Here is a 23111-nt window from a genome sequence, read left to right as displayed (position 1 = left end):
CGGTTTTTTTTCTCTCAGCACGTGTATTCAAACTCAGAAACCACAAAGGCAGATTTTGTGAGAGTCCGTGTTTAATTTGCTTCCACCCGATATAATATTGTGTCGTGTCAAACGTGACAACGACAGCTGATTGACGGAACATCAACGTCACAGTTGTGTAACGTTTTGAGAAATAAAGAGAAGTTCCAGGAGAGACGGAAACAAGACGAAGGAAGACCAAAGGCTCGATCACTCTACTTACTCTACTGAGCGAACGGTGAGCCGTTTTATTTGTTGATAGAAGGATCGACAGCCGTTTATTCATTCAATAAACTTTTGTTTCTACTGACATAAGCCCACACCATATTTCACTCAGACACAAAACGTGGTTTATTCATTCACAAAATGTTTTATACATTCATACAACGTTTTATTCATTCAGAAAATGTGGTTTATTCATTCCCAAAACGTTGTTTATTCATTCACAAAACGTGTATTATTCATTCACAAAACGTGTTTTATTCATTCACAAAACGTTTTATACATTCACATGTTTTATTTATTCAGAAAACGTGTTTTATTTATTCGAAAATGTTTTATTCATTCACAAAGGGTTTTTTTAAATTCACAAAACGTGTTTCATTCATTCAGAAAATGTTTTATTCATTCACAAAGGGTTTTTATTAATCCACAAAACGTGTTTCATTCATTCTTAAGATGTGTTTATTCATTCGCAAAATGTGTTTTATTCATTTTGAAAATGTTTTATTCATTCACAAAGGGTTTTTATTAAAATCACAAAACGTGTTTCATTCATTCAGAAAATGTTTTATTCTTTCACAAAGGGTTTTATTAATTCACAAAACGTGTTTATTCATTCGCAAAATGTGTTTTATTCATTTTGAAAATGTTTTATTCATTCACAAAGGGTTTTTTATTAATTCCCAAAATGTGTTTTATTCATTCACAAAACATGTTTAATTATTCACAAAATGCATTTTATTCATTCCCAAAACGTGTTTTATTCATTCCCAAAACCTGTATTCATTCACAAAAGTTTTTTTCATTCCCAAAACTGGTTCATTCACAAAAGGTGTTTTATTCATTCCCAAAACATATTTTATTAATTCCCAAAACCTGTATTCATTCGCACAAGGTTTTTTTTCATTCCAAAAACATGGTTCATTCACAAAAGGTGTTTTATTCATTCCCAAAAGGTGTTTCATTCATTCACAAGAGATGTTCTAAATATTAATTCCCCAAGATTACATTACCTCACACTGACTTGTGTGCTCTTGTCCGTGCTGTACAACCGTGTAAATGGTGGTGAACATGTCACGGTTAAAACTCACGTTCAAACTACTGACAAACAGCAGCAAAACCGATTTGACTGGTACAGAAAGCAGTTCAGCGATGACAACCCAGGTATTAATGGCCGTGTCAATGTTGTAACCTCTCATAGTAAATAAATATCCTTAAATCATGATAATAATAACAACAGATAGTCCTTCACAAAGAACTTACACAGGTTCAGGAGGAGGCCATCATTAGGCCCATCAGTCTGCATGGGTATTGCCAATCCATGGTTGTTTGTCCATACTCTCTCCTTTTCAATAGTGAGCACCACGTACCATGATAATGTGTTCGGTATGACTCAGCCATGGTTCGAACCCCCAACCTCCCAGAATCAGAGAGGGTCCTCTAACCATTATACCAATGAGTGTCGTTAAAAATGTGTGGGACAGTGGGAGTAAATTGAGGAAAGGAAGAAACGACATGGAGAGATAGGGACCGTAGAACAGTGAGAATTGCAGAGAAATGGGAAGTACATTTACCAGGAAACAGGATGAGTCACGGAGGGAAAGGGAACAAGGGAACGGTGTTGTACATTTTACTGGGACAGTGCAACTATTGCCTGTGTGACCTTATTATGTAGCAAACCACAATAGAGGTGTTACGTGATTGAGAACAGTAAGATCACCCCCTCTCCCCCAGGATAAATCATTTTTGTATTAATGCAAAACGTCCTATATGGTATCTGATGTAATATATGAATATACAGTGGTCTGCAAAAGTATTCACCCCATGGCCCCTACCAATAATACCACATTTTTCTGATCATGTGCTTGTCAAAGTGGACATCTCTCTGGCCATTCTCAGAGAGCCTCCTCAGCGTCGACAAGTCTGGCATTTCACTCAGGCCGACTGGGACGGTCTTCAAGCAGCCATCAATCGTCTGGATTGGTCTCCCATCTCCACTGCCTCTGACATCAATTCTTCCTGGGAATTCTTCCAAAGCAAACTGATCTCTCTCATGCACAGATTTATCCCATCTCGCCTTCAATTGTCTTACCCTTCCTCCCGTCCATGGTACACTGAATCTTGTGGTGAGGCAGTTGCACTGAAACAACTTGCCTTTGCCTCTTGGAAGGCTAATCCAACTGAAGGAAATCTCAGTTCCTTCCACCAAGCTCGGAACAAGTGTGTGTCTACCCTCAGGAGTGCCAGGAAGCACTATCTCTCCTCACTCAAGAATGAACTCTCAAACCTGTCTCCTTCCTCCAAATCCTGGTGGCGTCTGGTCAAATCCGTTTCTGGTGTTTGTTCCCCCTCCATCCCCTCCCTTACCTCAAATGGCCACACAGTTGACATCGCACGTGACAAAGCCGAATGCCTCAACTCTGTGTTCGCCTCGAAATCCTTAGTCCCAAACCCATCTCTCTCTGTTCCCACCTTTCCCAGTCGAACCCAACTGCTCCTGGACTCTGTGTCCTTCTCTCTGTACAAGGTGGAGGAGTTTTTGTCAATCCTCGACTCTGATTCTGCAACTGGACCAGACGGCATCAGCCCACGGGTCCTAAAATCCTGCTCTGCCGCTCTATCTCACCCTCTCTCTGTTCTTTTCACCCTATCTTTTGCTCAAGGTCATCTGCCAGCATCCTGGAAATCAGCTAACATTACCGCTTTACACAAAAAAGGTGCAAAAACAGATCCTTGCAACTACAGACCAATCAGCCTGCTCCCAATTATCAGCAAAGTCATGGAATCCATCATTGCTTCGGATATGAAATCTTTCCTCTTCTCCAATGGCTTGATCTCTGATCATCAATTTGGTTTCAGACCAGGTCACTCTACTCTGGACATGCTGCTTCTGCTGTCTCAACAATGGATGGAGGTCCTCAATGCCAAACAGGAAATCAGAGCTGTCTCCCTTGACATATCACGGGCCTTTGATACGGTCTGGCACCCAGCTCTGCTCACCAAACTCTCCTCCTATGGTATCCATGGAAATCTCCATGCATGGCTTGCAGACTTCCTCTCTGGTCGTAGTCAACGTGTGGCCCTGAATGGATTTCTCTCATCTCCCCTTCCTGTTCAGGCTGGAGTTCCCCAAGGAAGTGTGCTGGGCCCTGTGCTTTTTCTGGTCTTTATCAATGATCTCTCCGACTCTCTGGAAAATCCTCTCTATCTCTTTGCTGATGACTCCACTCTCTGCCGCTCCATACCTCTTCCCTCAGATCGGCCGTCTGCAGCCTCCTCACTCTCTGAAGACCTGGACAAAATCACAGACTGGTCAAACAAGTGGAACATGTCTTTCAATCCTGACAAATCTCACTCTCTTACTATGTCTCTCCGATAAGATCGACTGGACAACCCTCCCATCTACTTTCTCAACAATCCTCTCCAAGAAGTTCTGTCACTCAAGCTTTTGGGTCTCACTATCTGCCATGATCTTTCTTGGGAAAACCACATTTCCAAGCTGGCCTCCAAAGCCAGTCGCCGACTGGGCATCCTCCGTCGTGCGAAGTCCTTCCTCGGCACACCTGAGCTCCTCACCACATACAAGGCTTTCATCCGCAGCTCAATGGAATACTGTTCTCCCCTATGGGCTGGTGCTCCTGCCTCACACCTGGCTCGGCTTCACGCTGTTGAATCCAAAGCTTTCAAAATCATTGGAATCTCCCGCGATGAAGCTATCTCTGAGGGCCTTTCACTCACTCACCGCAGGCAGGTAGGTGGTCTTTCTGTCTTCTACCGACTCCTCTCCGGCCTTGCTCCCCCAGCTCTCTCTGTGCTCTGTCCCCCAAATATTCCTACAGGTCGCACAAGATCTGCCAGCAACCCTCTGATGGTTAAACTGCCGAAATCTCGGCTCTCTGCTCACCTTCACTCTTTCATTCCTCTTTTCTCCCGCCTGTGGAACAAACTCCCACACTCCCTTCAATCCCTCTCCTCCCTCCAGGTCTTTAAAACAGCTGTTCACCACCATCTCTTATCTTCCCCCATCCATAACCTTGATCTTTTCTACCCCCACTAATTCACCCCAGATCCACCTTGTTTGAAATTCCAACTTCTTTCCTGGAAATCCTGGCAGTGTCCATATGTTTATACCTCTCCCACCCCCCCCCTTCACATGCCTCCCCCCCTTCACATGCCTCCCCCCAAAGCCCCCCAAAGCCCTCTCCCTCCCACAGATCTCTCGATGTCTCCATGTCTCTCGGTCCCTGCTCTCAAATGTTGTGTTTGTGTCCTTCCCCCTCTCTCCCCATCTTGTCTACCGCTCCCGATGTTATTTGTTTTATGTGTCTGTTTGTCTTTCTGTGTGATTAATGTTCGCTCTTTCACGAGCCTCGATCTTGTATACAACAAAAAAAAAAAAAAAAAAAAAAAAAACTAGTACATCTGTTCGCTATGGGAGTGGCAGGGTCATTCCTCTCTGGGGTATATAGATTACAGTATATCTAGGATCGGGCCTCAAGAACATCGGGGGTGTGTTCATTTACCAAGTTCCTTGTGGAGAGCTCGCCAAGTGGCTTAAGCATTCGAGCAAGCACTCCATTCAAAACAGCTGCTAGATAGCTACTTGGTAACTGAACATTCCCCCCCCCCCCCTTCCCTCCCGGGTTTCCTCCCATCAGTTTTGTGTTAAACAGCATTAGTGACTGTTTTAAACGGTAATCAAACGTGCTTGTGGTTTATAAAAAATATTTTTTTTACTTCCGGTAAGGGTTTTCCAAGAAACGCCACAATAAGCTATTTATATATACACACGTTAACAGGTGCTTGGCGAAGGAGGAAACCAATTTGTTTTGTAATAACATTAACATTATGTTATTAGATTTGGTGTTCTTAGAAGTTGCCTTGGAAAAACTCCATGATAAGCTATCTTAGTACAGATATACACCTAACCACGGAGTTCGTTCAAGGCACAAATCCTCTTTGGGGAGGGAAGGAAGTTCAATCACTACAACCTCTGTCATGTGACCCTTAAGCCTCCTGTAAAGTTTGGTTGAGATTGGACAAGTAACAACCGAATGTATTGCGGTCAGACAGACAGACATCAAATTGTGTATTTTTGTATGAATGATGATTACAAATTATGTAGAAACAATTTTTCCAAAGGAACTTCTTTATTCATAATTCTAGAGACGAAACTAAACACTGTTATAGTTGAAGGAGGTCACATATCAAGAACACCTGCAAAACTGAACACTTATAGTTGAAGGAGGTCACATGTCAAGAACACCTGCAAAACTGAACACTGTTATAGTTTAAGGAGGTCACATGTCAAGAATACCTGCAAAAAAACATGTACAAATCAGAATTCACTGGTTGTAAAAGTATTCATCCCTTCAGGTCAGTACTTGGTGGAAGCACCTTTTTCAGCAATGCCGGCTACGAGTCTTTTTGGGTCGGTCTCTACAAGCTTCGCACAGTAAGATGGTGAAATCTTCATCCATTCGTCATGTGAAAATTGTTCTTGTTCTGCAAAGTAAGTGTCGCCATAAATGTTCAATTGGGTTCCAGTCAGGATTTTGACTGAACCACTCAGGAGCATTTATTTTATTCGTATTCAGCCATTCCATTGTGTCTTTAACTTTGTGCTTCGGATCATTGTCCTGCTGAAATGTGAATCTCCTACCCAGTTTCAGATTCATGACTGACTCAAGCAGGTTTTGATCAAGGATTCTCCTGTACTTTGGGTCCATTGTCCCTTCTATCCCAACAACTTTGCCAGTCCCTGCTGATGAAAAGCAGCCCCATAACATGATGTTGCCACCACCATGTTTGACAGTAGCGATGGTGTTGACTGGGTGATGTGCAGTGTTCGGCTTGCACCAGACGTAATGCTTTGAATTTAGACCAAAAAGTTCAATTTTTGTCTTGTCTGACCACAAAACGTTTCTCCACACGCCTGCAGTATCATTAATATGTTTTTTCACAAACATCATATGAACTTTTAGATGCGTCTTTTTTAATAATGGCTTCTTTCTTGCCACCTGTCCATAAAGGCCAGCTTTGTAAAGGAAATGGGATATTGCTGATTGCTGAAACACTGACTCTCATCTCAGACATAGAGCCTTGCAGATCTTTCAGTCATTGTTGGATTTACAGTGACATTTGTGTGTGTGTGTGTGTGTGTGTGTGTGTGTGTCCACAAGCCGATGAACTTTAATATAGCATCCCGAGAGTGTTCGAGAGGGGTCGGCTTGACGTGTACCCCAGCTCGGTTCTTCGTTGTTCTCTGTTGTCTTGTCAGGCTTCCATCACAGCTTATACTAACCTCATCCTCCATGTTAACTGATCCAATTATATAACTGATGTTTTGCCCTGGATTGTCACTGCAGGATGGTGGTATAACCTATAACATACAGGGGACCTCAGAGAGAATGAAGAAGCATGCCTGACGTCAGAAGAAGGAATTACTTAGTAGACTTGGAGCTTGGACTGAGAGAGAGTGAGAATGGTTTTTTTAAATCCAGTGCATATCTCATTTAGACACGTCGTGCTTCGCTCTGCAGGTCTTCCATAGATGCGCTGGATGTTTCCCTGGCCTGTGTCCTATTCGATTAATAAAACCACAAACTTCAGACATATTTATCCACCCTCTCAAAATAGATAAAACTTGTGTACTTCCCTATGTGTATATATCTCTCCTAGCAGACTATGTAAAATGGGAGTGGTGCCTTGTGGTGTGACAGATTCTTGGAACTTTAAAGGTTTTCCACGTTATTATTTTTAACTGAAGGACAACATGGCTTTCTTTGAAATTTGGTTAATAGTCTCTATCTCTCTCTCTCTCTTCCATGAGCCTCGGTCTTGCAAAGGACATGAATAATTAATAACCGTGATTAAACCATCAACTTTCGAAGCACAGTCTGTAAAGTTTTGCAATCAGTTGCATTGCTGTGACCAAAGTCCTACAATTGTGTCTGGAGAGGAACTTAATAGAGTTAGAAAGCGAGTTTGAATTGAAGCAATTAAACGTTGTCATTTTTATTTTTTCCATTACATTTATTTAACAGAGTTCACTTGCCCCCAAAAAACATCAAACTCGTATAAACAACGAGCTCATGACTCGGGTAAACCTTTTGAGTATTAAAGGCTTACACTAACCAAGGTCGATGATTTATGATATTATGACGTGACACTTGACATGAGACTTGCCCTCAAGGACTTGAGACTTGGCTCAGGTGACTTGTACACATCTCCTGATAAGAGGGATGACTATTTACATCATCCCTGCTACACACCTTGCCCTTCTTGCTGCCCTGGATAGCAAGGCCCTCAAACTCATTGGGATCTCCCGCAAAAAGTTAGTGTCTGGGCCTGTTACTTTTGCATTGCAGACAGGTTGGTTGCCTTTCTGTGTTCTACCTCCTCGTTTTTGGTCTTACGCTCTCTTGCCCTCTATTGGCTCTGTCCTTCCCAGGTTTCTGCATGCCGCACACGGTCTCTTGGCACATTTGGTCTGCCAGTAACCCCCAATTCGTGTTAAACTCCCAAAATCCAGGCCCACTGCTCACCTCCACTCATTTGTTCCTCCTCTCTCTCGCATGTGGAACCAATTTCCCCAGTCTGTTCAGTCTCATTCTTCCATACAGGGCTTCAAGACAGATGTTCAACACTAACTCAGGTCGTTCCTTCCATACTCATGATCTCTTTTACCCAAACTAACCCCAATCCCAAGCACCCCCTTTTCCAGGTTATTATGATTTTCTCCCTCTCCTTCACCTATTTTAATTTGTTAGCTGTCGCTTTATTTGTTCCTTCTCTGTTTCATTCGCCCTTTCCCCTTCCTCCTCTTGCTGTTTCATTCAGCTTGTGTGCATCTTGTTCACCTCCATGTGTCCTCCCACTCTCCTTGATCTCACTCTCACCTCTACCATCCTGTTGGTGTTTCCCCCTTTCCATTTTGCCCCCTTAGATTATGCTCTAGCTCTTTCACGAGCCTTGATCATGTATACCAAAAAAAACCCAAAACAGGTAATGATAGTTTGGAGGAGAAAGAGGATGTCAAAATGTCGCAAGTTTTTTTCTGTACATAACTGAAAAAAGGTATTCAGCGGTAGTCTGGAAACCTTGTAATAGCAGGGGCTCAAGTGTGATATTTGTTAATCCGTTAATCCATATTTGCTTATATGTTCACCATTTCAATTGAGTGTGCAACTGAGGTCTCAAGATGTATGTACAGAGAGAGGTCTTTCAGTCTCGTGAGTACACAGTCACACGTCCATTTTGCTGGACTACGCTTTGTTACCTCCGCTGCTGTAGGTGGATAGAGGTTGTGTTTTCACCCCTGTCTGCCCGTTTTTTGTGAACAGGATATCTCAAAAAGTTGGGGACGGATTCGGATGAAATTTGGTGGAGAGATTGAGTGTGTGACAAGGACGAAAGGATTCGATTATGGTGAAGATCCGGATCTGGATCTGAGAATTTTGAAAGTGATTCTTCACCATTGAGAGATGACTAAAACCGATATATAGCACGATATCTCAAAAAGTTATGGATTGACTTGGATGAAACTTGGTGCAAAGGTTGTGTGTGTGACAAGGAAGAATTAGTTAAATTTTGGTGAAGATTTGAATGTGGATCGGATCAGAGAATGTTTTTTTTTGATTCTTTACCATTGAGTGAAAGGCCTAAAACTGATATATAGCACGATATCTCAAAACGTTATGGACTGACTTGGATGAAACTTGGTGCAACGGTTGTGTGTGTGACGATGAAGAATTAGTTAAATTTTGGTGAAGATTTGAATGTGGATCGGATCAGAGAATGTTTTTTTTGATTCTTTACCATTGAGTGAAAGGCCTAAAACCGATATATAGCACGATATCTCAACGTTATGGACTGACTTGGATGAAACTTGGTGCAAAGGTTGTGTGTGTGACGATGAAGAATTAGTTAAATTTTGGTGAAGATTTGAATGTGGATCGGATCAGAGAATGTTTTTTTTGATTCTTTACCATTGAGTGAAAGGCCTAAAACCGATTATTTAGCACGATATCTCAAAAAGTTATGGACGGATTCGGACGAAACTTGGTGGATAGGTTGGGTTTGTGACAAGACCGAATCGATTCGATTTTGGTGAAACTCCGAATCCGGATACAAGAGTTTTTTTTTATGTATTGTGATTCTTCCCCATTGAGAGGTTGGACCAAAACAATAAATAACACGATATTTCAAAAAGTTGTGCACAGATTATGACAAAACTTGGTGGACGAGTTGGTTAGGTGACAAGAACAAGTCTATTAAATTTTGGTTCAGGTCCGAATCCAGATCCGACCTATTGGTGGGATACAAAACATAAACTGTTCAACCTGGCGGAGGTATGTGCTCTACCGAGTATCGTTCTCGTTTCCAATGAAAACGAGACAGTGATGTTTATTTAGTTAACATGAACATTGTTGGTGACTGCTAAATTATTTACAAGTCACAGAAGAGCTGTCAGCAGTTTCTGTAACACTATGAAACGGTAAACACTACACTTTATAAAGTTATAGTTATAAAGTTATCCATAACTTATTATGAGTACAGCACACGAAATTACCGATTTCCATCATATAATACACGAGGCATTTTTACCCGTCGCTCCGCTGATTGATTAACTCGAAGGATGGCATGTTGTACTTCACAAACATTCTGCCCTGTTCACTCTACAATTTGCCCTCGGTCATGTTCCATCTGCTTGGAAGTCAGCTAACATCACCTTCATCAACCTTCTTTGTTGCTTTAGTACTTGTATATGGTGTGAGCAAAAATCACTTCCGCTTTGCTGCAAAGTTCAGTGTTGGGGCTTGAACCTCGCCTTAAAATGAGTGAAATGAAATATTTTGATAATCAAGTTTCCTCTACATACAATGTAGAGCGTTTCCAGGTCCGAAAACTTTAAAATTAATGTTCTCTGCAATTGTTGGTCTGATTGGCACGAATTTTTCACCAATTTATTGGCTAGACCTGTAGATTTTTTTTGCTGCTAATGATGACGTCATAGGTCACGTGGTATGGGCACCATCTTGGGAAAAAAAACCTTCAACTTTGCCCCTCTATGTCTCTGAAACGGCTCAATGGAAAGAAATGAATCGTGGCTCACTCTAAAGAACTCTGCAATGGGACCAAAAATCATGTTTACTTTGGATATTAAAAGTGCTAACGTTATGAGGTTAGAATTCGACAAATAGAACCCTTGAGACCACGAATATGATATTGTTGCGGATACCGTGTCTGTCGACGTACTAAGGGGGGGGGGGGGGGGGGAGTTTATGACCCCGTTTCCCCTCAGACTCTGGGTCCACTGGGCCGTCGGCGGCGATGAAGATAGCGCCCGGCGGGTTGCGAAGCAACCTCAATCGCCAGTCTCCCAGCCACGGGCCGAAGGGTTACTGGTCACTAGACCCAAATACCTTCAAAGACACGTGGCCAGAAAGACCGGGTATTGAACCCCCTCGCAATTCACACCCAATTCCGATAGAGTGTGCCGAGCGGTTTTGCACGGGGCGAATTGCGGTTTTATCCTGTGTGATTGATGGGCCTGATTGAGTAGTCAAATTCGGTTTCGGACGATGCTAGGTCAATAAAGAAAAGACGATACGAAAAGGTTGAAAACAACAAAATGTACTAGCCTTTTATTTACAAGGCACATAAAAAGACACTAGGCAGGCTTATCAATTCTTACCTAGCCTAAATCCCGACAGACGCCTTGCGCACACACACACTGGGTATGAAACACACAGGTTAACCTCGTACCGATCGATATGCTGACGCGGACTCGAGGGTGGCCGCTTCTGTGCGCAGCACGCGGTTCGATCCGGACGTGCAGCTTGGATGAAGGAAGGTCGAAGGACGAAGCACGAACGACGATCCCTGCTCCAGGAACGATTCAGCACAGGCGACAACCTCTGCTCGGATGAGGAATCAGCACGGGGAACGAAGGTGCAGGACAGCCAACTTCAAGGCCGAACGACCAGAGAGACGTAGCTTGCAGTTCAGAGAGGGTGGCCGGATCAGAGAGAGTTCGAAATGCGATGAGCCCTTGTTTATATCGGACCAAAAAGGCTTTCTAGAATGTTCCACAGCCTCCCATTGGCCGAGGTTGATCACGTGCGGTCACTCCCCTCCACCTCCTTTAGGAAGGTTTCATTCCTCCTTCCCTCTTTCATTCGGGGAGGTTTTACAACCCACCATTGGTCGCCTGCCGGTGACATGTCCACGACCCCTCATTGGTTGCTTGCTGGTGACGTGGGCTCGACCTGATTGGTCGCCTGCTGGTTACCTGTCATTGGTCGCTTGTTGGTCACATGGCCTGTTATTTTAGCCACGCCTCCCTGCACATGAAAACGTCTTCCCTCAACCACACAGAGGTTTGAAATCCTGCCTAACTCAACACATATTGGTGTGGATTACTAAACATTGGGAGGGGAGCTAATCTTTACATTTAATAATAAATAACTAACTACTGCAGGCTACATGTTGTCGTGCAATTAACTATAGGGGGTTTGCCTTTATCGCAAAACCACAACAATATTTTTTGTGCATGACCTAAGTAAATACAAAATTAAGAATCCAAAATGTTTTTGACGTCATGGGTCACATGGTTCGGCCGCCATATTGTTTTTGATGAAAAACACTAAAAAAAACCTTTTCTCCAAAACAGCTGCACAGATTGAGCCCAAACTTTACAGGCATGATTGCATGCCAAAGACGAACAAAAAGTGCCCTGGGTCATTTTGTCTTAATACCTATCTCCTCCCTCATTTTTGAAGATATCGAAGGGAAACTTCACACTTATGTTCCCCATGTCTGCAAGTTAAAACGTTATTTAGGAAGTAGCAATAAGTCACATGGTTTGGTCACAATAAGTAATTGAACAAAAATCTTAAACACCTATCTCTTGAACCGCTGCATTGATTGACGTGAAACTTTAATGTTATGTAGCCCTTATCAAGGGGAACAAGTGTTTAAAATTTCAACATGATTGGTTGTACGGTCTGGAAGGTAGCAGTTGTTATTGTGTGGAGAGGATAAAACTATACGTTTTATCATCTCCAGCCATGTGAGTTTTCGGTGTAGGTTTAATTGTCATGAAAGTGGGGTTGCATGAAAGCGGAGTTGCATGAAAGCGGGGTTGCATCAAAGTGTTTCCGATGAAGGGGGGTTGTATCAAAGCGGGGTTGTATCAAAGCGTGTCCAATGAAAGCGGGGTTGCATCAAAGTGTGTCCAATGAAAGCGGGGTTGTATGAAAGTGGGAAGGCAGAGGAAACCGGTCATCACTGCCAGCAAGTATTAAAGTGGCAGTTCTAGTTTCCCTTAAAAATCATTCTTTTCTGCAGTCGTTGCACTGATTGACAGGAAATTTTCACGATGGGAGCTCCTCGGCGTGTGGAAGCCTCTAATGGTAATTATGACGTCATAGGTCACATGGCATGGGCGCCATCTTGGAAAAACCGAAAAATTTGCACCTCTATATCTCCAAAAGCGCTATGTAGAAAAAATTGAGACATGCCTCATTGTAAAGAACTCTCCATGGAGAATAACTCATGTGAATGATGATGTCATACATGCCTCCATTATGACGTCATAATTTGACAAGTACAAAACTTCATCCGATCAGGATGAAATTTCTTGAGCATCATCGTGGGATAAATTGATGGAGAAAAAAATAATAATGACATAATCGGTCACGTGGTTCAGCTGCCACGTTTGTTTTAAGTGAAAAGCCTTAAAAACCACTAAAAACCCATTTTCTCCGAAACGATTGAACAGATCGAGGCCAAACTTTACAGGCATGACCGCATAGGCGCATACCCATGACGAACAAAACGTTCGGGGGCTGTGACATCATAGGTCACATGGTTTTGGAGCTATGATTTTTTGAAGCATAAAACTTTCAAACGTATCTCCTTCCTCATTTTTGAACATATCAAGTGGAAACTTCAAAAATATGTTCCGCTTGTCATGATGCTACAATGGTCCTTTGGAATTTGCGCTAGGTTACATAATTTGGCAGCAATGAAGAATTCAACGGCAATCTTTAAAACTTTGTATCGATTGAACTCCTTCATTGATCGACGTGAAACTTTAAAATGTAGAAGAGGTCAAGTGGAATAAGAGTATAAAATTTCAACATGATTGGTTGTTCGGTTTGGCAGCCATATATAATTGAATGGAATTTTAAAAATATTATCTTGAACCGCTTGATTAATCAACTTGAAACTTTAAACAAATGTCGATGTCGTCAAGTGGAATAAGTGTTTAAAATTTCAACATGATTGGTTGTACGGTCTGTAAGGTAGCAGTTGTTATTGTGTGAAGAAGAAACGACATTTTATCTTCTCCAGCTAAGTGACTTTTCGGTGTAGCTTTAATTATGATGAAAGTTAGTCACATGAAAAAGTAAGTACACCCTATGTAAAGTTTTGACTTTTTCAACATATTTCAACATAAAGCTATTTGATCTTCATTTCAACAATATTGATAGATAAAGGTGATATAATATAACAAATATCATGAAACATTTACATTTTGTAGTCCATTGTATAATTTAAATAAACATAAATGCAAATTTCGCATGTGGAAAAAGTAAGTACACCCTTGGCTCTAAGAGGTGGTATTGCCCCCTTTGGCAGAAACAACCTCAAGTAGGCCTTTCTAATAACTGTCTACCAGTCTCTGACATCGACTGGGATAAATTTTTGCCCACTCCTCCATGCAAAATTATTTCAGCTGTACGATGTTTGAGGGGTTTCTTGCATGCACAGGTCGTTTCAAATCCCCCCCTCCCCCCCCCCCCCCCACAACATCTCGATGGGATTTAGATCCAGGCTTTGACTTGGCCATTCCAGAACCCTCCATTTCTTTCTTTTCAGCCATTCCTTGGTGGATTTACTGGTATGTTTAGGGTCATTGTCATGTTGCAAGGTCCGCCTTCGGTTGAGCTTCAACTTGCCGACAGATGGCCTCACATTATCCTCAAGCACCCTCTGGTACAATGAATAATTCATAGTGGATTCTATGATGGTGAGCTGCCCAGGCCTTGATGCAGCAAAGCTGCCCCAAACCATAATATTTCCACCACCATGCTTTACAGTTGGTATCAGGTTTTTGTGGTCAAATGCTGTCTTTGGTTTTTGCCAAACATGTCTTCTGGTACTGTGGCCAAATAGCTCTACCTTTGACTCATCTGTCCAGAGCACATTGTTCCAGAAGTGCTGGTCTTTGCCAGCCTCCATTATGATCTGTGCTATGTCCCCCAAATATTCCTGCAGGTTGCACAAGATCTGCCTGCAACCCTCTTATGGTGAAATTGCCAAACTCAAGACTCTCTGCTCACCTTCACTCCTTCATTCCTCTTTACTCCCGCCTCTGGAACAAACTCCCTCACTCTCTTCAATCCCACTCCTCCCTCCAGGTCTTTGAAACAGCTGTTCACCACCATCTCTTATCTTCCCCCCATCCAAAACCTTGATCTCTTCTACCCCTGTAAATTCACCCTCAGATCCACTTTTTTTGAAATACCGACTTCTTTCCTGGAAATTCTAGCAGTGTCCATGTGTTTTATTCCTCTCCCACCCCCTTCCCACCTCCCCTCCTCCCACCTTCCCATGCCTCCTCCCCCCAAGCCCTCTCCCCTCCCCCCCCCCCCCCCCACAGATCTTCCATTGTCCCTGTTCTCTGCTGTTCTACTTGTGTGCTTCCCTCTCTCTACCCATCTTGTCTCCCACTCCCTTTATTGTATGTTTTGTTTGTCCGTTTTTTTAGCCGCGTCGCAGACGCTGCTCATAGAGTGCCCTCTGCTGTTGTTGTTGTTGTTGTTCTTCTTCTTCTAGTTCTTGCAGAGAAGACAAAACCTCAAAGCTCCACCCATTCTGGGAACCATAGCTCCACCCATTCTGGGAGAGCCTTCATATAAACAAATATCCACCATTTTATTCACTCGCATAGCTTTGAGGCCTGTTTTGTAGGCCCGTGGTGTCTTCCTCTCTCACACAGTTTTATTTCAAATCAAATTCGATATATCATTTCATTTTTCACAGTCGCTAACATAGTTTTAGACTCGGTTGAAAAAAAACGGGAAGGAAATCCGATGAAAGTTGCCCTTTATAGAACGAAATGAATTCTCAAAGGCCTGTAACTTCAAGTCCATTGAGATATATATTTTTTAAATCGCGGCATGGTCAGTCATTCACCGCCCGAAATAACAGACGGGAAAATGCCGAGATATATATATATTTTGTTTAAATCGCGGCATGGTCAGTCATACACCGCCCGAAATAACAGACGGGAAAATGCCGAGATATATTAAAAATTCGTCCATTTGATGATAATCGTCACGATGAAATATTTAATTTATACGTCGTCACAATAATGTGGAGAGAGGAGCATAGCTTCGTTCACGTGTCGCCACACACGGGAAATTGCCGAGATTTTTTTTTTTAAATCGCGGCATGGTCAGTCATACACCGCCTGAAATAACAGACGGGAAAATGCCGAGATATATTAAAAATTCGTCGCCACACACGGGAAATTGCCGAGATTTTTTTTTTTTAAATTGCGGCATGGTCAGTCATACACCGCCTGAAATAACAGACGGGAAAATGCCGAGATATATTTAAAATTCGTCGCCACACACGGGAAATTGCCGAGATATATTTTTTTACATCGCGGCATGGTCAGTCATACACCGCCTGAAATAACAGACGGGAAAATGCCGAGATATATTTAAAATTCGTTGCCACACACGGGAAATTGCCGAGATATATTTTCATTTTGCACAAAAATAACATCAAGTAATCGAATCAATAGGAATGTCCTGTGCCTATAACATCGACGTTATAGGCACAGCTGCATCTAGGCATTGTGTAACATCGACGCGGCTTTTGTTTTAATTAAAACTTTTTGTACTTGTTTTTTTTGTGAATGATGTTAGCTCGTACATGAACCTCGATCTTGTATACAAAGAAATAAAATAAATAATATGGGTTTTATCAAAAGAAAGTTGTATCAAATCTTGTCCGATGAAAGTGAGGTTGTATCAAAATGGCGCTTTATCAAAGCGTGTCCTATGAAAGCGGGTTGTATCTAAGCATGGCCAATGAAGACGGGGTTGTATCTAAGCGGGGTTGTATCACATCGTGTCCAATGAAAGCGGGTTGTATCAAAGCGGGAAGGTGGAGGAAACAGGTCATCACTACCATCAGTTATAAAATGGCAGTTCTAGTTTGAAATTGTTCCAACTAAGATGTTGGCATAAAGGTTAAGGTGGCTGGCTTGAGATCTCAGGGTCCTGAGTTCAAGCCCCTGTCATGCTGTTGAAATAAACACCAGGTGGGTTGACTCAGCCTGCCTTGAGGTTGGTGGTCTTCTTCTTCTATTTTCTCTCGCTTATCTCAACCCTCTTCAGCTTCCTCTTCTTCCTCTTTTTCTCCTGTTTAATGCTCCTTAGTTTTGATGCTGTTTTTTGCCAACTGGTGATTTTGCTTGTATTTAATCTTGTTGTCAGTGGTAAAACAAGCCTTACGCTTTCCTGGATGAGTTTGCCACTCGTGCACTGTCAGCAAGTTCTGCATTTAGTTGCTTATTTTACATTGTTTTGTTTTACTTTTATACATATCGGAATTAAGACACTCGATCTTTGGAGTGAAGGTTATGAACAAAACAATTAAGCATTCAATCAGCAAAAAAGAAAAAGAAAAAAGAATAACAAGCAAAAAACTTAAAACGAGTAAATAAGTAACAATTGTTTTCTTTTTTTTTCAGGGAATTCTAATGGCTCAGGTCTTCACGATCCTAGTAACACTTACCTGTGTACATGTGACAACCACGCAGGCTCATGTTGTGTGCATGAAGGAGCAACAGATGGCACTCAGTTTAGAACGTACGTGCATCATTCTTTGCCTTATTCTTACTTTTATTGATTACTAGCCGAAAGCACCCGGCATTGCCCGGGTTCTTTTTGAATGAATTTACTACTATAATTCAGCTTTTACACCCGGCCGAAGAAGATTGACTACTATAATTCAGCTCAGCTTTTAATTGCGAAATGGGCCCAGCCTGGCCAAGGTGGGCCTCGACCGGCCTCACCACCTAGCTTAAAACCTTTCCGGGGCCCGTCCCGACATTTTTTGTATTAGAGGTTTCCTCCTATCTTTCACCATTCAGGAGATTAGTGCGTGCAGACAAACAAACAAACAAAAACTTTCTTTTATATATATATAGATACATAGAAGATAGGAGATAGATAATAATCTCCAACATTATGTCGCTCTCTCATCACCTCTTCTTTCCATGTAAAATAGGCAAAGATCAACTTGCAATGTGAGTTTGACAATCCTGAGGTTGTTTTTGATTGTATGGAAGAGGTGGAAGTCACAAACTCTCTGCAACTGGCGGGATAGTCTCCAGATGAACGCACACTACCCTCTGAGCTTTCCAGCCTGGCTGGCATTAGTTCGTGGACGTTACACATCCCACTGTGTCCTTCCTGAAGAGTAGGCGAGCTATCGCTGGCACCATGAACAAATTACAAATTCCAGCATGAGCTCACAGGGGCACTACATCAGATCCACCACTGCACCCTCCGAAAAATGATGCTACCTGCAGTCAGGTGCTGCATATGAACGGAGAAGAAGAACAATTAACGCTCTACTCACAGATGCCAACACTGCCATTATTTGGAAAAAAGAACCAAGTTGCAGCCAATTGTTTATCAGTAATTATTATTATGCCTCTCTCCATGGAACTTAGTCTCCAAGCAACCTGATCAAAGGTCAAGTTAAATCAGTCATTTGCAACAATTTTCAGAATCCACTCTATGAATCCACACATTTGATGACCTTGTAATATTGGTATGGTGCCCTTTTAGAGAGGGCAGGTCATGACAGGTATGGGAGCATGTGCCGGAGCAGTGCGTCACCACGTCCACTTTCCGCCGGTACACCAGGGGCCTCTGTCTGGCCATCCCACAGGCAGATGCCCGAAATACCCCCATCTCCTTGAGAAACTGATCAAGCTGCTGCAACCACGAGGCATGTGGACAGCCCATTGGCCTCCTCCACTCACAAGGCTTCCTCGCTGAAATAATCTGGTGAGCAGGATCAGTGTTCTGAAAACGAGCCACATGTCCATACAGCCGCAGCTGACGCTCACGGACTATACAGGTAACAAACCTCATCTGAGTCTCTCTCAACAAATGCTCGTTAGACACAAAGTCCAACCAGCGATAGCCAAGGGTTCTCCAAAGAGACCTGGTACTGAAGGAGTTTAAGTCTTTGTCTCAATTCCTTTGTCAGAGTCCAAGTTTCACATCCGTAGAGCAAGACTGGAAGCACCAAGGACTTAAAGACTTGGACTTTCGTCCTCCTGCATAGGAACTGACAGTCCTACATCCCATGGTCCAGTGAATCCATGACTTCCCAGGCCCAGCCCAAACGTCTATCAAACTCTAGCTCACAACATGCGGAATCATGAATATCACTGCCAAGGTAAGTGAATCTGTGTGACCTCAACATCCTCGCCACAGACAGGTACAAACAAGATATCAGGATAGCAGCATCCATGATGTCACGGAAAATCTGGATCTTATTCTTGACCCAGGAGAGATCCATAATCCCAGTGGCTACGACTCCTCATTGAGCGCCTTGAGGGCCACTGTAAGGATGTCGAGAGTTTCCGCAAAGATGACTGCATCAATTGCGAAATCAAGATCAGTGATATTGACATTCACAAACGATGCACCACAGCTTGATCTCTCCAACATCTTCCCAGAATCCAATCCATACAAGCGCCGAAAAGTGTGGGGGCCATTTCCAGCAACAACTGGAAATAAGTCAGAGATGGAACCGCCACACCTCACAGCGTTCTCAGTATCAATGTATAGTTCAGCAATTAGATTGATCAGATTTGCTGGCACCCCACAAAAACCGAGGATCCTCCAGAGGGCATTCCGGTTCACTAAATCGAACGCTTTGCGGAGATCAATATAGGCTATGATCAGCCTCTGCTGAAACTCTCGCATGCGTTCGGTGAGGACCCAAAGTGCAAGGATACGGTCAATCGTTGACCTTTTTGGTATAAAGCCAGACTGCTCTGGGTGTTGGTGCTCAAACAGATGGTGGCGAACCCTATCAAGAATGATCTGAGCAAAGACCTTGCCTGGCACTGAGTAACATCACCCCTCGGTAGTTGATGCAATCATGGCAATCACTCTTCCCTTTCCAGAGAGGGACAACAAGGCCCCTCTTCCAGTCAATTGGATGATGCCTGTGCTCCAAACAGAGCACAGAACTGCATGCAACAACACGAGTACAGCATTTCCATCAGCCTTGAGAAGCTCAGCACAGATACTACAGATCCCACTAGCTTTGCCTCCTTTCAATTGGTTCACCGCAGCCCCAACCCTCCAATCAACTGCAAACCACAGCCCCATACTAAGGCAGTTTGCAGTTGATTGGAGGGTCAGCAATAGGGATAGTAACACCCCTGACATCCAACTAAACAGCTGGTGGGTCAGCATGGTAAATCCGTTTAAAGTAACCAGCCCAGCGGGCCTTCATTTCAGACTCCAGAGCTAACATCTTGCATTTTCCACGTTGTGACTCTTTCTGAGTTTCTCTTGTTGCAAGTCCCCTGACGTGCATCCTTTATTGCTTGTCTTGCCTTGTGTTTCTCGTTCTGAAAATCTCATCCACCTTCTTGTGCCTTGAGTACCCTGCTTTGTTTTTTTTTTTTACTGTTTAAGAAAGATATGCCTCTTCCTGTGAATTTTGTGCATTCAGTAGATATTGGTCCATGATATTGCTATTTGCTATTACATTGCTATTAAGTTACGATGTACTGCTATAACTTGCCAATTTAACTTTTATCAACAATGTCATCAAAACATTATTCATCCATATTTTAAAGCAACCGGATTTCTCCGTCGTCTGTCCCTCTGTCTGTCACGCTATTTTCACTGGGACATCATGATGGCATTATGTCCGGGTCATCATTACGGCTTTGCTTGATGATAGGCTTGGCCTCTACGGACCTGCATCTCATCCTGGCGGCCAGCACTCTACCCATCCCATCGCTCCATTGATGGCAGTTGAATACCATAACCCATATGTCTGACTCTATCTGACTACCTGATGTCTGCAGGCGACGGGCTGCATGTCAGATGCTTGGCGTCGGGATGACGGGGTTAGTAAGATGGCGGTGTAGTAAGACGATGTTACGTCTGGGGCCTCTTTATGGAATCACATCTCACGTTAGGCTAGGCCTGTACGTTGGTGTATTCTTCATGATGCAATGACATCCCTGTAATTCATCTTCATCACGGCCCGAGAAGAATATCTGAATGATAAGCCTCCAGAAGGGTATGTTTATGTTGCAGGTTCTTGTATAGCATTATAGGCCTTGGCAAAATTATATGTATATAAAGTTATGTTTGTTAAATGAAAAGGTGATGTAGTGATGATGATGATGATGATGATGCAAAATATGATGCATGATGATGATGATGATGATGATGATGATGCAAAATGATGCAATTATGATGCAAAATAATTGTATGATGAAATGCAAAATAAATGCAAAACAATTATGATGCAATCCATCATGATGCAAAATAATTTAAACATCATTAGATTCATTACTATCATTTGTGTCTTTTAATTTCTTTAATCAGAAGTGAAATCATTTGGCTTGAAGACATTTCATGACCACAGCTCTGGAAACTACAGCAAGTTGCTCTTGGATCCCAGCAAAAGAATGTAAGGTTTGGAACGTGGGATTTTTTTTTTTTGAACTCCAATGCTTTTTGAAATGGGCATTGACAGAGAGCACACACACATGCACATGCGCACACATGTTGCTTTGACCATTTTTTAAAACTTTGGCAAATATGAGTGGCCGAGAACCAGAGACGGCTATTTGATGTATCCCTGAAATTGAGGTTCGTACTGAAATTGTGTTGGTTGCCCTTCGTATCCGAAGAAAGGTGTTCACACGAAACATGTGAACTACCTGGACAATTTGTTTAGAGTGCAGAATCTTCTGCCCAGACAGCAACCACACTCTGAGAGAGCAAGCCGTGTAACCTGGTGTCAAGGAACCTCCAAGAAAACCAAACCACTTGCTACCCAACAATCGATCAGGCAGGGGTTTGCAATTTGTTCATGGCCCTGGCGATATCTTGCCTATTCTTCACGTTCACAAACTAATGCTAGCAGATTGAACACCCAGTTTAACGTCCAACCGAGGGATGGCACACACATCAATGCCTCACCTTGCCTGTGAAACACCTGGATGGAAATTTGATTCGATCTCAGTGAATATCTAGATCCGGATTCGGATACTAGAATCTTCAAGTGATTCTTCACCATTGAGAGGTACGGGTAAAAACGATAATTATATAACACGATATCTCAAAGTTATGAACTGATTTGGACAAAACTTGGTGAACAGGTTGGGTGTATGACACGGAAGAATTGATTCAATCTTGGTGAATCCGGATCCAATAATTTTTAAAATTTCCACCATTGAGCGATTGGGCCAAAACGATATCCCGTATAGCGTGATATCTCTCAAACCTGTCTCCTTCCTCCAAATCCTGGTGGTGTCTGGTCAAATCCGTTTCTGGTGTTTGTTCCCCCTCCATCCCCTCCCTTACCTCAAATGGCCACACAGTTGACATCGCACGTGACAAAGCCAAATGCCTCAACTCTGTGTTTGCCTCACAATCCTTAGTCCCAAACCCATCTCTCTCTGTTCCCACCTTTCCCAGTCGAACCAAACTGCTCCTGGACTCTGTGACCTTCTCTCCTGACAAGGTGGAGGAGTTTTTGTCAAACCTCGACTCTGATTCTGCAACTGGACCAGATGGCATCAGCCCACGGGTCCTAAAATCCTGCTCTGCCGCTCTATCTCACCCTCTCTCTGTTCTTTTCACCCTATCCTTTGCTCAAGGTCATCTGCCAGCATCCTGGAAATCAGCAAACATTACCGCTTTACACAAAAAAGGTGCAAAAACAGATCCTTGCAACTACAGACCAATCAGCCTGCTCCCAATTATCAGCAAAGTCATGGAATCCATCATTGCTTCGGATATGAAATCTTTCCTCTTCTCCAATGGCTTGATCTCTGATCATCAATTTGGTTTCAGACCAGTTCACTCTACTCTGGACATGCTGCTTCTGCTGTCTCAACAATGGATGGAGGTCCTCAATGCCAAACAGGAAATCAGAGCTGTCTCCCTTGACATATCACATGCCTTCGATACGGTCTGGCACCCAGCTCTGCTCACCAAACTTTCCTCCTATGGTATCCATGGAAATCTCCATGCATGGCTTGCGGACTTCTTCTCTGGTCGTAGTCAACGTGTGGCCCTGAATGGATTTCTCTCATCTCCCCTTCCCGTTCAGGCTGGAGTTCCCCAAGGCAGTGTGCTGGGCCCTGTGCTTTTTCTGGTCTTTATCAATGATCTCTCCGACTCTCTGGAAAATCCTCTGTATCTCTTTGCTGATGACTCCACTCTCTGCCGCTCCATTCCTCTTCCCTCAGATCGGCAGTCTGCAGCCTCCTCACTCTCTGAAGACCTGGACAAAATCACAGACTGGTCAAACATGTGGAACATGTCTTTCAATCCTGACAAATCTCACACTCTTACTATGTCTCTCCGAAAAGATCGACTGGACAACCCTCCCATCTACTTTCTCAACAATCCTCTCCAAGAAGTTCTGTCGCTCAAGCTTTTGGGTCTCACCATCTGCCATGATCTTTCTTGGGAAAACCACATTTCCAAGCTGGCCTCCAAAGCCAGTCACCGACTGGGCATCCTCCGTCGTGCGAAGTCCTTCCTAGGCACACCTGA

The 23111-nt window shown here is 43.1% G+C and overlaps 1 protein-coding gene across 1 annotated transcript in view; it reads left to right on the top strand.

The window, feature by feature from the left end:
* The first annotated feature begins 172 nt into the window (after positions 1-172).
* The window catches only part of LOC137436776 (semaphorin-4E), a 64320-nt gene continuing 41381 nt past the window's right edge, over positions 173-23111 (top strand). The window contains exons 1-3 of the mRNA XM_068130862.2: positions 173-256; positions 17021-17138; positions 20928-21012. Coding sequence (XP_067986963.2) covers positions 17030-17138; positions 20928-21012 — 194 coding nt within the window. The 5' untranslated portion in view covers positions 173-256; positions 17021-17029. The remainder of the gene's footprint in view (positions 257-17020; positions 17139-20927; positions 21013-23111) is intronic.

The sequence above is a fragment of the Myxine glutinosa genome, chromosome 11 (genome assembly GCF_964187855.1).
Source record: "Myxine glutinosa chromosome 11, kmMyxGlut1.1, whole genome shotgun sequence".
Classification (NCBI taxonomy): Eukaryota; Metazoa; Chordata; class Myxini; order Myxiniformes; family Myxinidae; genus Myxine; species Myxine glutinosa.
Note: the sequence above shows the minus strand (reverse complement) of the source record. Positions and strands in the feature narration are given on the sequence as shown.